At 42.2% G+C, this 13053-nt stretch overlaps 2 protein-coding genes across 2 annotated transcripts; one reads left to right on the plus strand and one right to left on the minus strand.

Moving 5' to 3' along the window:
• Positions 1-2719: 2719 nt before the first annotated feature.
• LOC132234129 (olfactory receptor 7A10-like) lies at positions 2720-12373 on the plus strand. The gene is made up of 2 exons (XM_059695180.1): positions 2720-2733; positions 11419-12373. The coding sequence occupies exons 1-2, from the start codon at positions 2720-2722 to the stop codon at positions 12371-12373; spliced, it is 969 nt and encodes a 322-aa protein (XP_059551163.1).
• On the minus strand, positions 4617-5572 carry LOC132234390 (olfactory receptor 7A10-like). The gene is made up of 2 exons (XM_059695388.1): positions 5119-5572; positions 4617-4846 (listed from the first exon to the last, which is right to left on the minus strand). Exons 1-2 carry the CDS (start codon positions 5570-5572, stop codon positions 4617-4619), a joined length of 684 nt encoding a protein of 227 aa, XP_059551371.1.
• Positions 12374-13053: the final 680 nt, after the last annotated feature.

The raw sequence follows: 13053 nt of genomic DNA on the forward strand, positions 1-13053 counted from the left end.
TGGGCCTCTGGAATAAACAGAAAGGAAATTTTTCCTAATGATTCTCTGATCCCAAGAGACCAGGTTAGAAGCCACATAAGTTTAGTTTTTATTTCTCCTTCTCCCTAATTTTTCTGCTTTCCAGAGGTCTGACCTCATACCACCTTATCACAACCCTGAGTTAACATTTTCCCCAAAGTCTGAGGCCAAGAAGCCCATCACTAGTAGGTCCGTGTGATCCTCAAGCACTAACTTGTGGTTGGCACACAGCCCTGATGGCTCTAAAAAGTTGCTATCCTCCTCTCTAACAGGGGAGAGCTGTGTTCCTCTGGATTCCTGACACATCTGTCAAAATGATTAGGGATTTTGTACTTATTTCACAAGGTAAGAGCTGTCATTAAGTCCCTCATTATAAAATACTAGAGGCCCGATGTGTGAAATTCCTGCAAGGGGCTCAGCCCTCACAGCCCTGGATGCCTCCCAGCCTCAGCTGGCCCTTGCAGCCCTGGCTTCATCCAGAAGGTTGGCTGGAAGGTCGTTCAGCTCTTTGGTCTAATTAGCATATTAGCTCTTTATTACATAGGATATGTTAATTACGATGTACACTTAGATATTCCTTTTTTTAAAATAGCCACATTCTTTTTTAAATATATTTTTATTGATTTCAGAGAGGAAGCGAGAGAGAGGGAGAGAGAGAGAAACATCAATGAAGAGAGAGAATCATTGATCCATTGCCCCATGCATGCCCCCTACTGGGGACCAAGCCAGCACCTCGGGCATGTGCCCTTGACCAGAATCGAATCCGGGACCTTTCAGTCTGCAGGCTGATGCTCTATCCACTGAGCCAAACCAGCTAAGGATACACTTAAGTATTCTGATGCCACGTATCCTGAGCTTGGAATCTTATAAGCATCATCGGATTTAATTTTTTGAAAAGTTCATTCTATAAGATCTATTGTGAACTCTATTCCCCTTTACAGAAAGGGGGTTAACGGGGTTTAGTCATCTGCTCAAAGTTACAAGCTGAAGAAGGGATGGGTCCTGATTGGAATCTGTCATGTTGCTTTCAGTTTTCAAATTCTGGGCCAATGATTCCCAACCTGAAATGATTTTGCCCCAGGGGATACTTGGCATTTCTGGAGGGAGGTTGCTGAACCTAGTCTAGCCCAGCACTTCCTCAGCTTCAGTGTGCATCTGAGTCACCTAAGATTCTAGTTCTTCTGATATAATGAACCATCTCCCTGGAGGTGGTGATACTGCAGCTCCTGATCTGAGGACCACTCTGTGACCACGTGGCTTTGTGTCAGAGTCACTGAACCAAAATTTTATTTGCATGTTATTTGAATAAGTAGTATAGCCGCTTATTCCAGAGGTTGTGATATCTTCTGGGTTAGGTTCTTTTATATAAAGGCCATTGAACAACGTCAAATAATAAGCTCCTGATTTCATTGCTTATAATCACATAATAAAGAAATTAAAACTTTTGTGTACTTTGTTGGAATTATACATACACAGACCCATGCAGTATGCATTCGTAAATTTTGTGTGGCTCTTTTAATTTAGCAAATTTTGTATGTTAAATATGTGCACTTTATTGTATGCCTTTATATTTTAATAAACTACAATTTTTAAAAACCTTATGTCTCGCTCTAACCAGGTTGGCTCAGTGGATAGAGCGTGGGCCTGCGGCCTGAAGGGTACCAGGTTCAATTCCGGTCAAGGGCATGTACCTTGGCTATGGGCACATCCCCAGTAGGGGGTGTGCAGGAGCCAGCTGATCGATGTTTCTCACTCATTGATGTTTTTAACTCACTATCCCTTTCCCTTCCTCTCTGTAAAAAAATTAATAAAATATATTTTTAAAAAACCTTAAATCTCAAGGTACAATCTAGAGCACAGTAGCTGAGTCAAATTTTATCTATGGTTGAATATACATCTTCAAACTGGTTAGAAAACAGAGAACAGAGTGTCCTCTACAGGTATAAAAATAGTACAATTAAATATAGGCAGTTTATATAAACTCATTTTATTCTAAACTACAAGATTAACATACATATATAAATAAACTGACATAAATTGGTTCATCATAGGGGTCTGGCACAGCCTCATGCAACATCAAGGATGAGCTATAGAAATACAGTATAGAAACACTCAGCTGATGCAGGCTCAGGAGTATCTGAGCAGAGATCAGAACAACTCCCATCATATAATCTCATTAAATCAGAAAGGCATAATAATAAACCATTTGGTTTAGGATGCTTGTTATGTAGCAATAGCTAACTGATACAATAATCCAAGCAAATAGCACTGAGGGCAATTGTAATAATACAGTTCTTTTGATTTGGAGCATATGCCTGGTATTTGGAGATAGCATTCATGATTTTAATCTTACTCAAGTTTATTTCAGGTAACTGTACAAACAGGTGACTATAGTGAGGTTTTGTTCCAGGGAAATTGAACAGGCTGAAAGGACATTCATGTCAGTGCAGAAAAATTGGTGACCCTGAATCAAATGCTGAGCAGGAATTCAAGCTCTCTAGTAAGACATCCTCTTTTTCATGATTAAAAGAAATTCCTTAGCATGAGGGAGACATACAATAGATTATCAGTTTTTTTAATATATTTTTATTGATTTCAGAGCTGAAGGGAGAGAGAGATAGAAACATCAATGATGAGAGAGGATCATTGATTGGCTGCCTCCTGCACGCCCCACAGTGGGGATCAAGCCCGAAACCTGGGCATGTGCCCTGACTGGGAATCGAACCATCGACCTCCTGGTCTATCGGTCAACATATAACCACTTAGCCATGCCAGCCAGGCATAGATAATCTTAATATTATTCATTCTACATCCCTATTGTAGTTATCACAAAATTTATAAAAGGAGAAATATTTTGTTAGAGTATAGAGAACTCACAATTGTAGACAGCACTAGAATTTTCATGGAAAATGATTCATTAAAAGATGAAATACACTAACCAATGCATAAAAATACACCCCAATACATAAAAGCCAGTCTTTGATACTTCAGAGTAGATATATAGCATATCTACCTAATTGAGTAGATAAATAGCATGAACAAGAAATACCTTGCATAATAATAAAATGGGTGGCTAATAATTTTGCTTTCTCATTTTTTAGGTAATCTCTGACACTCAGATAGTATGCAAATTTGTCTTTCCATATACATTCCTGTGGGAGATATGTATTTGATAATTGATTTTTGCTAAAACTACTGTAGGCATTCTGGACCCTGAGCTGAATTAGGCAATAAAACCAAGAAAGAAGGTAAAAAACAGAGTAGCATGTATAGAGTGTAAGTGACTGGCATTATGCTTATGATTTATGAGATATCAGTTCAAAGATACCCATGTTAAATAAACATATTGCCTGCCAATTGTATGACACGGCTACTCGATAAGCACCCAGGTTGCCCTCAACCATGAAGTTCCCCTTTTAGAACACCCTGAGTAGCCTAGATAACTACCTCATTGGTGATCCTCTTTACTTCCCCTGCTCTCATTCCTGCTCTTGCAACTTCTCTATACAATTTAAGTAACCACGTTATTAAGCTTTCTGCTCTGTTATACAAACAGTTTTGCCCTACTCTTATGTTTTAAATTCACGGAGAAAGGACTAATCTGCAAAACCCTATCTATCCTACCCTTGGACCCCAATAAAGGCAGAGCTCCAGGCCATTCTCTCTCTCTTTCTCCACATGACTGCCTTCTGTGGTCCACTGAGAGTGGTGAGAGGAATGAATCTTGCGTGTTCATGGTTTCCTGGTGGTTGTGGCAAGTGTTATAAGGACCACTAGGGCCAGTTCAGCCATAACTATGGTCCGTATAACAAGTATCAGGGCCAGACCAATGCCCCAGCCATTGGTAGCCTACAGCATCACTACCAACAGGCTGGGACTTAAAGGAAACAATGATAAAGTCTATATATCAGGAAAAGCTGTTAAGATGCCGAATTATAAAAAATGAGGGAAAAAACATGAAAACAGTGATTTTAGATTTTCCTGGAATGAAATTAGATAAATGGTCTCAGTAGCCAAGTGAAGTTTTCTCCACATTAGTAGTACCACTAAGGATTATTCAATCGATAAAATAAGAACAAATTACTTACAATGATGTATGTCATTGGAGAACAACTTATTCTTTTTTACATTAAATTTATTAGGGTGAAATTGATTAATAAGATCAAATAGGTTGTAAGTGTGTATTTCTTTGATACATAATCTGTATATTGTATTGGGTGCCCAACACCCACAGTCAGATCATCTTCTGTCCCCATGTATTTGGTCCCCGTGATCCTTTAGCACTCACCTCCCCCTTCCCTCTGGAAACCACCATGCTGTTGTCTGTGTCTAAAGAAATCCCTGTTGCCCATTAAATGAACTGGAATTTCTAAGTATTTCTGAGTAAGGCTGGAAAAACTGTAAAGGTAAGAATAAAGACACAGGGAAAAACTGTTTATATTACAGAGCAGAAAGCTTAATAAAGTGGTTACTTAGGTTGTATAGAGAAGTTGCAACAAACAAATGGAAATTCCAGGAAATAAATAAAAAAGCAAGTTCTACAATGACATGCTAACTAAAGAATAACAAGTTCAGGCCCAAGACTTTGATCCCTGCAATCATGGACACTTCCTCATCCCTAGGACAACTGGACCTTTTATGCCTGTCATCCCAACAAATTGTTTCAGGGCCCCTTTTATGTCTTTGTTCCTGAGACTGTAGATGAAGGGGTTCAGCATGGGTGTGACCACGGTGTACAACACTGAGGCTGCTGCACTTGAGTGTGAGCTGTGGGCAGCCGCAGAACTGAGATACACTCCTAGGCTTGTTCCATAAAATAAGGAGACAACTGAGAGGTGAGACACACAGGTAGAAAATGCCTTAGACTTCCCCTCAGCTGTTGGGATTCCTCGCATAGAGGCTACTATCTTAGAGTAAGAGTAAAGGATACAAACAAAGGGACCACCACCCATCAGCCCAATCCCAAAACACACCACCATCTTATTAAGAAAGGTGTCAGAACAGGCAAGTTGGACCATCTGAAAAAATGAGGAACTTCCAAGCATGTACAAAAGGATAGTCGCAACACCATTAAACTTTGTTACATGCAATACAGGGCACTCATGACCCAGGACACCAGAACCAGCAGTCCACAGAGCCGGGGGTTCATGATGACTGTGTAGTACAGTGGGTGACAGATGGCCACATACCTGTCATAGGCCATCACAGTCAGGATAAAGTCGTCTGTCACTGCAAAGAGTATGAAAAAATACATCCTTGTGATGCAGCCTGCATAGGTGATGGCTTTGCTTTGTGTCTGGATGTTCACCAGCATCTTTGGGACGGTGGTGGAGGTGACACAGATGTCTACCAAGGACAGGTTGGAGAGGAAGAAGTACATGGGTGTGTGGAGGTGGGAGTCAGAGCGGACGGCCAGGATGATGAGCAGGTTTCCCAACACAGTGATCAGGCACACGGACAGGAAAAGCCCAAATATGAGGGGCTGTAGTTCTGGTTCCTCTGCTAATCCCAGGAGAATAAATTCTGAAACTGAGGTATCATTGCCTTGTACCATGTGGTAGAGGTGATAACGAAGAACTAAAAAAAAATGATATGATTAATTTTCACACAAAACAGCCTTAATATAAGTTGAAATGCTACCATTTATATTTTGTTATCAATAATCAATATAGTCCTAGCCAGTTTGGCTCAGTGTCGATCTCTCAGTGCATAGAGCCTGTGGACCAAAGGGTTCTGGGATCCATTCCTGTGAAGGGCATGTACCTTGGTTGCAGGCTCCTCTCTAGCCCTGGCCAGTGTTCAGAACTAGGAAGAAAAATAATATGATTAATTTTACACATGTGGATAATAGCACAGTGAAATGCTAGAATTTATGTTTTTATGTTTTTCAGTCAAGAATTGTATACTTATATTGATTATATCATCTTTAATGGGTCTGCTGTGAAAACTGTGATTAGCAATTCTTGTCCTACACTCAGCTTTCCCCCAAGAGGTCATGTAATATACGGTCTTAATGGAAAATTCTTTTACACATTTGAGGAATTTATGTTGAGTACTGACTATCTTCTAGGGTAAGAGTATAGAATGCTGAGAAATAAAGTGTTCTACAATCCAATGATGGAGAAAGAATATAAATTACCAAGTAGAAAAAAACATATGCTCTGTCAGATAGTGACAGAAGCTATGAAAAAGAAAAGCAGGTATATAATAGAGTGAATGGAGATGTTGTATTTTACTGAGAGTTCAGGAAGATCTGCAAACAAAGTGATAATTAAACAGAATCCTAGAGAAAGACAGAGTGGGAGTCATGGATCTATCTGGGGGAAGTGTGTACCCTGCTGTGGGAAGAGTCAGTGCAAAGACCCAGAGGGTGGCATGTGTTTCAGATATTCAAGCCTACAACCCAGACATGTGCCTTGACCAGGGATCCTACCATGACCTCCTGACCAGCACTGGCCAGGCAATACATGCTTGTTTTTTAAATCTAGACTGATCAAAATGACTTGCTAGTTGTAATAGCCTTCTAATGCATTTTAGACAGCCAATTTTATCATCTGAAAATGTGATTAATTTACTTTTACAGAAGACATGAACCTACTATTGCTTTTACTCTTTGGTTGCATAGATTTGAAATTTCAGAACAGTGATGACATACATGACAGTAGCAGGCATATTTGTCCTCTGTATGACCTTCAAGAACATCCCTCAAATATTTTCTTGTCAGGTCTGATATTAATGATCAAGGAAACTATTTTATGATAGCTAAAAAATACCTTCTGTACAGTTTCTTAGAAGTGCTTTTATACATTATCATTTGCATATTTCAAGATGATTCTAGTATATTTGGATGATTTTTTCTATTAATTTATTCTAAGATAATACAAGATAATACAATTAATAAATTCTCAATATTAGAGGCTCATGGCTTTCATGGTAGACTGCTTCTGCTCATAATTTAAATCAGGTAGTCTGCACTCCATACACTATCTTATAGATTCGAAGGGTGCCTTAGAAAGATAATTGCTTGTCAGGTTATTGGAACCATCAGCAGAAACCAAGGACAGCTCATGGCTGGGCCTCCACTCAGCTAAGTTCTCCTAGAGCTAAGCTTTGAGGTACTTCAGGTTGACTTTAATGGACACTGGCACAGGGAGAGTTATATTGGGAGGAGCTTCAGGATGGTGGATGGGTCTGACAGTACATCAGAGGAGACTGAGCAGAGCCTGTGTGCTATAGATTTCCTGGACCTTCCCACTAACAGAAAAGAAGCCAGATTTAACTCTTCTTTTAATTTTACAATTTAGTATCTGATTAACTTACTGCCCATCTCTGAATCTACACACTTAAATCAGGGGTCAGCAAAGTACTCCCCAAAGAGCAAATCCCACCCCCAGCCTGTTTTTGTAAAGAGGCTTTATCAGTAGGGTGATGGTAGCCCTGTAAAAGATATGTCTACATTCTAACCCCCAGTACCTGTAAATGTGACCTTATTTGAAAAAAAAAAAAAAAACGGCTATTTATAGATACAACTAGAGGCCCAGTGCACAAAAATCTATGCACTTGGGGGGAGGGGGTCCCTCAGCGTGGTGTGTGCCCTCTCACTGTCTGGGACCCTCGGGGGATGTGCACTTGCTGGCTTAAGCCCGCTTCCTGGGGGATCGGGCCTAAGCTGGCAGTCAGACATCCCTCTGGAAGCCCGGGAGCCCTCGGGGGATGTCCACTTGCCAGCGGGGAGCAGGCCTAAGCTGCAGTCAGATATCCTTAGTGCTACTGAGGAGGCAGGATAGGCTTCCGCCACCACTGCTGTGCTGGCAGCAGTCAGCCTGGCTTGTGGCTGAGCAGAGCTCCCCCTGTGGGAGCACACTGACCACCAGTGGGCATCTCCTGCATTGAGCATCTGGCCCCTGGTGGTCAGTGTGTGTCATAGTGACCAGTCATTCACAGTTGTTCTGCTGGTAGGGTAATTTGCATATTACCCTTTTATTATATAGGATACAGGCCTGGTGCATGGGTGGGGGCTGCTGGTTTGCCTTGAGGGGTTTCCGAGATCAGGGTGCGGGTCCCACTAAGGTGCCTGGCCAGCCTGGGTGAGGGGCTGAGGGCCATTTTCAGGCTGCCCACAGCCCCTTCAGGGTGGGGGTCCCTGCTGGGGTGACTGGACAGCCTGGGTGAGGGGTGGATGGCCGTTTTCAGGCTGGCCATGCCGGCTGGCTGGAAGCAGGTATCTGGGATTTATTTATCTTCTGTAATTGAAACTTTGTAGCCTTAAGCAGAGCCCAGGGCTGGCTAGGGCAGGTGGGAGGCTTGGCTTTCTCCATTGCTGGGGTAACTCAAGCCTCCTCCTCGCTCCAGCTCCGTGGCCACCGCCATCTTTGTGACAGAGTAAGGGAGTGTGGGAGTGACCGTTAATTTGCATATTAGTCTTTTATTTAATAAGATTAAGGATCTCAAGATGCAATCATACTCAATTATCCCAGTTGGACCCTAAAACCAATGACCAGACTCCTTATAAGAGAAACAGCGGAGAGGCACAGAGAAAAGAAGGCCATATGTCTCCTAAGATTGGAGTGATGCAGCCACAAAGCCCAGGGATGCTTGCAGTCACTAATAGAAGTATGAAGCAAGGAGCACAGCCTCTCTTAGAGCCTCTGGGGAGTGCAGCCTTTCTGACATCCTGAGAAAAGACTTCTGGCATTAAGAACCTGATGAAATAAATTCCTGTTTTTAAAGCCACCCGAGTTTGGGCTTAGTTGTTACAGAATCCACAGAAAATGAATACCTACAGTCAAGCCCATCTGTGTGGGTATTGCCTACCAGTGCTTCCACACTACAATAGCAGAGTTAAGTAGCTGCAACAGAGCACTGATGGTCCAATAATAATCTGTATCTAGTTCTTTACACATATGTTCGGCAGTGAGTGCTCTAAGTCACTATCAGGTACTGGTTTTATATTCAAAGTACTCTTTTCTGTCATAAAGAAATGCTCTGAATAACCTCGCTGACCAGAAAAAAATATGTACCTATGTGAGTGTAAAGAGATGAATGCATTTACCCCAGATGAAAAAAATTGAATAATTGGATCTGGGGAACTTGTACAAAAGAAACTCTATCTCTACAGCCAAAATAATTTACTCTCCATCAAGTGCATCTTCAGAATCAATCTCTGGTTTTCAAAATTGAGGTCAAGGGGAAGTTTCTGGGAGGTTCCTGTTTGGGATGGGTGTGGACAGGGACATCACTAAACCTCTGGGTCAGACACTCCATGTGACTCACAGTAGCTCAGATGCTCATGATGTTATCCTGTCCATGTGTCTGCATGAGCGCTTACATACCCTGGGGAGATGTTTATTCCAGGGGAGGTGGACCCATCAGTGGGAAGGGAATATGCATCTGGCCCCCAAGGTGAACCCATGGAGACCAAACTGGCAGAAAAGTTGTCTTTTATTTATGGCCCCTTGGTTCCGAAGGGACTGAGTTGCTTAGAGAACTGAGCAACAGTAAAACAGTCCATTTAATGAGGAGCCCTGAGAATTCAGCCTCTGGACCTCCCTCTGCAGACTCACCTGCAGCTCCTCAGCCACAGGCTAAGAGCATCCTCTCTGTGCCTCTCTAAGATGCTCATCTGCTCTGGAAATCCGGCACCTGACCTGCATTTCCTGCCCTTTCCACATCAATTGTCCAAAGAAGAGCCAAATCCAGTGGGTGATGCCACTAGGGGTGCCAGAGTGAGTGCTGTGGGAAAGCATTGTGGGGAGAAGTAAAACTTTTAATAACCGTGTCTTCTGGGGGAACAGTCAGGCTGATGAAATAGTGAAAGGGATGGACTCAAGATCTCACACATTTGGTGTCCTTAGGTCTTAAGGGCTTTCTTCGAATTGATTCCTTCTCAGCCGCTTTCTTCTCTCCATCTCAGAGCACAATTCCACAGCCTCGCTCCTCCCACAGCAGGAACAGGCCCTCCCTTCTGTCTGCTCAGCTCTCAGGATTCTGCTTTATTTCAACCTTAGCATTTCTTCTTCTCTGTGAAGTATTGACAGGGTGAGGCAGCCTTGCAGAGCAGAAAAGCACTGACTTAGAGTCAGGGAAGTGTGAGTTCTAATTCACTCTTCTACAGCTGGAGCGTGATGGACCTGGAACTCTTCTTACATTCTGTGCGTCTTTCTCTCATCAGCACAAGAGTGAATATAAGGAGATCTCAGAGAATGCTCACGGAAGAACAGGTGCCAGGGGTCAAATGCCCAGGAGCAGTGCACCTGGCTCTCTGCTGGGCTCTTCACTCCCATTAATTTTCCTCATCAGCAGGAACTGGCCTTTTAAACTGTTCTCCCATTTATTGCATTGAATTCCAGATTTTTTTAAAATATATTTTATTGATTTTTTACAGAGAAGAAGGGAGAGAGATAGAGAGTTAGAAACATCAATGAGAGAGAAATATCGATCAGCTGCCTCCTGAACATCTCCTACTGGGAATGTGCCCACAACCCAGGTACATGCCCTTGACCAGAATCGAACCTGGGACCTTTCAGTCCACAGGCAGACACTCTATCCACTGAGCCAAACCGGTTTCGGCTCCAAATTGTTTTTACTGTGTCCCAAAACAACATATGCCTTTTACATTGTGAGTCGGCAATTTATGCGCGCGCGGACACAAACACACACACACACACACACACACACACACACACACACACACACACACACACCTGAAGAAAGGGAACCATGAAACCATTATGTATGTACCCTCACTATGTATGGTGCACTCTAATATTTTCTTTTGTGCCTTCTTGACTCTATTCTATTTCACCATTCTGGATCCTTTTTGAGCCTTTAATACCTAAAATAAGTGTCATCTCAGGGCTTTCGCACTGCCTCTTTTCTTACATAACCCTCCATCCCCAAATAATCCCATGTCACCCCCTTTGTCTTCCTTGAGGTCTCTGTTCAATTGTCACCTTGTTTGCAGGGCTGCCTGTCCTCCCAGTATAAAATAACACCCCATCCACTCTCTTTTATACCAACTTTCTTTTTCTTCACATGACACCATCTAACTTGGTATATGACATATACATTGTATGTGTTCTTTAACTATCGATATTCTAGGAATTTTGTATCTGAGCATTCTGTACACTTTCACTAGAGGTGGGAAATCTCAATAAATATTCCTTAAGTGCATGAAAGCATTTCTCATGAAAACAGTGTAATCCACGACCACCTTGGAAACAAACTTTGAGGAAGACAGGAATTACTAATCGGAGATGCCGTGGGGGGTGATATGTACAAAAAATAAATATTGTTGTTTTGTTACAAAATATAATTGTAGCATTTCAACTGTGCTTGTAATGGCCATTTGTGTAAAACCTAATCATGCTATTTTTTCTTTCCTACTAGTCACCTTCACCTCATGGGACCTGAGAATGATACTCTGATATCAGAATTTCTTCTTCTGGGATTGTCAGAGGAACCAGCACTGCAGCCCCTCATATTTGGGCTTTTCCTCTCCATGCACCTGATCACTGTGTTGGGAAACCTGCTCATCATCCTGGCTGTCAGCTCTGACTCCCTTCTACACACCCCCATGTACTTCTTCCTGTCCAACCTGTCCTTGGTAGACATCTGTTTCACCTCCACCACCGTCCCAAAGATGCTGTGGAACATCCAGACACAGAGCAAAGCCATCACCTATGTAGGCTGCATCACACAGTTGTATTTTTTCATACTCTTTGGAGGACTGGATGACTTCCTTCTAGCTGTGATGGCCTATGACAGGTATGTGGCCATATGTCACCCCCTGCACTACATGGTCATCATGAACCCCCGTCTCTGTGGACTGCTGGTTCTGGTGTCCTGGATCATGGGGGCCCTGAATTCCTTGGCACAAAGTTTAATGGTGTTGCCATTGTCCTTCTGTACAGATTTAGAAATCCCACACTATTTTTGTGATCTCAGAGAAGTGGTTCACCTTGCCTGTTCTGACACCTTTCTTAATAACATGGTGATGTATTTTGTAGCTGTGCTACTGGGTGGTGGTCCCCTGGCTGGTATCATTTACTCTTACTCAAAGATAATGTCCTCCATACGTGCAATCCCAACAGCTCAGGGGAAGTATAAGGCATTTTCTACCTGTGCGTCTCACCTCTCGGTTGTCTCCTTATTTTATGGAACATGCATAGGAGTGTATCTCAGCTCTGCTGCTACCCAAAGCTCACACTCAAGTGCAGCAGCCTCAGTGATGTACACCGTGGTCACACCCATGCTGAACCCCTTCATCTACAGTCTCAGGAACAGGGACATAAAGAGGGCCCTGAAGAGATTCTTTGTGATGGCAGGTACAAAGGGGACAATCATCTCGAGGTAAAAAGTGCCCTTCATTTTGGGGCTACAGAACTAAAAACCAGAAATCGTGATTCTTTAATTACATTGTGTTTTTCAGACTTGGTCCTTTTATTTTTTGAAATATATTTTTATTGATTTCAGAAATGAAGTGAAAGTGAGAGAGAGATAGAAACATCTATGATGAGAGAAAATTATTGATCGACTGCCCCTGCTTACCTCCTCCTGGGCATGGAGCATACTACCCGGGCATGTGCCCTGACCAGAAATTCAACGGAGCTCTCCTGGCTCATGGGTCAATGCTCAACCACTGGAAAACACAGGCTGGGCCAGACTTTCTCCTTTATTTCTGTCCTTGAATTTGCTTTGTTTGTTTCAACATCTCTATACAATTTAAGTAACCATTTTCTTAAGCTTCCCGCTTTGTCTGTTGTTATATAGACAGTTTTTCCCTTTGTCCTTTTTTAACCTTCACTAAGTTTTTTCCAACCTTGGTCAGAAATAGTGAGAAGTTTTCATTTACTTCACTAGAAACATTGATGTCTTAAGAATAATTCCTTCTCAAATGACATATATCATTGTAAGTAATTTGTTCTTGTTTTATAGGCAGAATAATAAGCAATATGTGGTACCACTCATGTAGATAAACTGCACTTGGCTACTTAATCCATTGTATAATTTCATTCCATAAAATCTGAAACCTCA

Source organism: Myotis daubentonii, chromosome 5 (genome assembly GCF_963259705.1).
Source record: "Myotis daubentonii chromosome 5, mMyoDau2.1, whole genome shotgun sequence".
In the NCBI taxonomy this organism is placed as follows: Eukaryota; Metazoa; Chordata; class Mammalia; order Chiroptera; family Vespertilionidae; genus Myotis; species Myotis daubentonii.

Coding starts and splice junctions, on each gene's coding strand:
- LOC132234390 (XM_059695388.1), bottom strand. CDS start 5,572: ATGGTACAAGGCAATGATACCTCAGTTTCAGAATTTATTCTCCTGGGA. Junction 4,847..5,118: donor TCTGGTGTCCTGGGTCATGA/GTGCCCTGTATT, acceptor CTCACCTCTCAG/TTGTCTCCTTATTTTATGGA.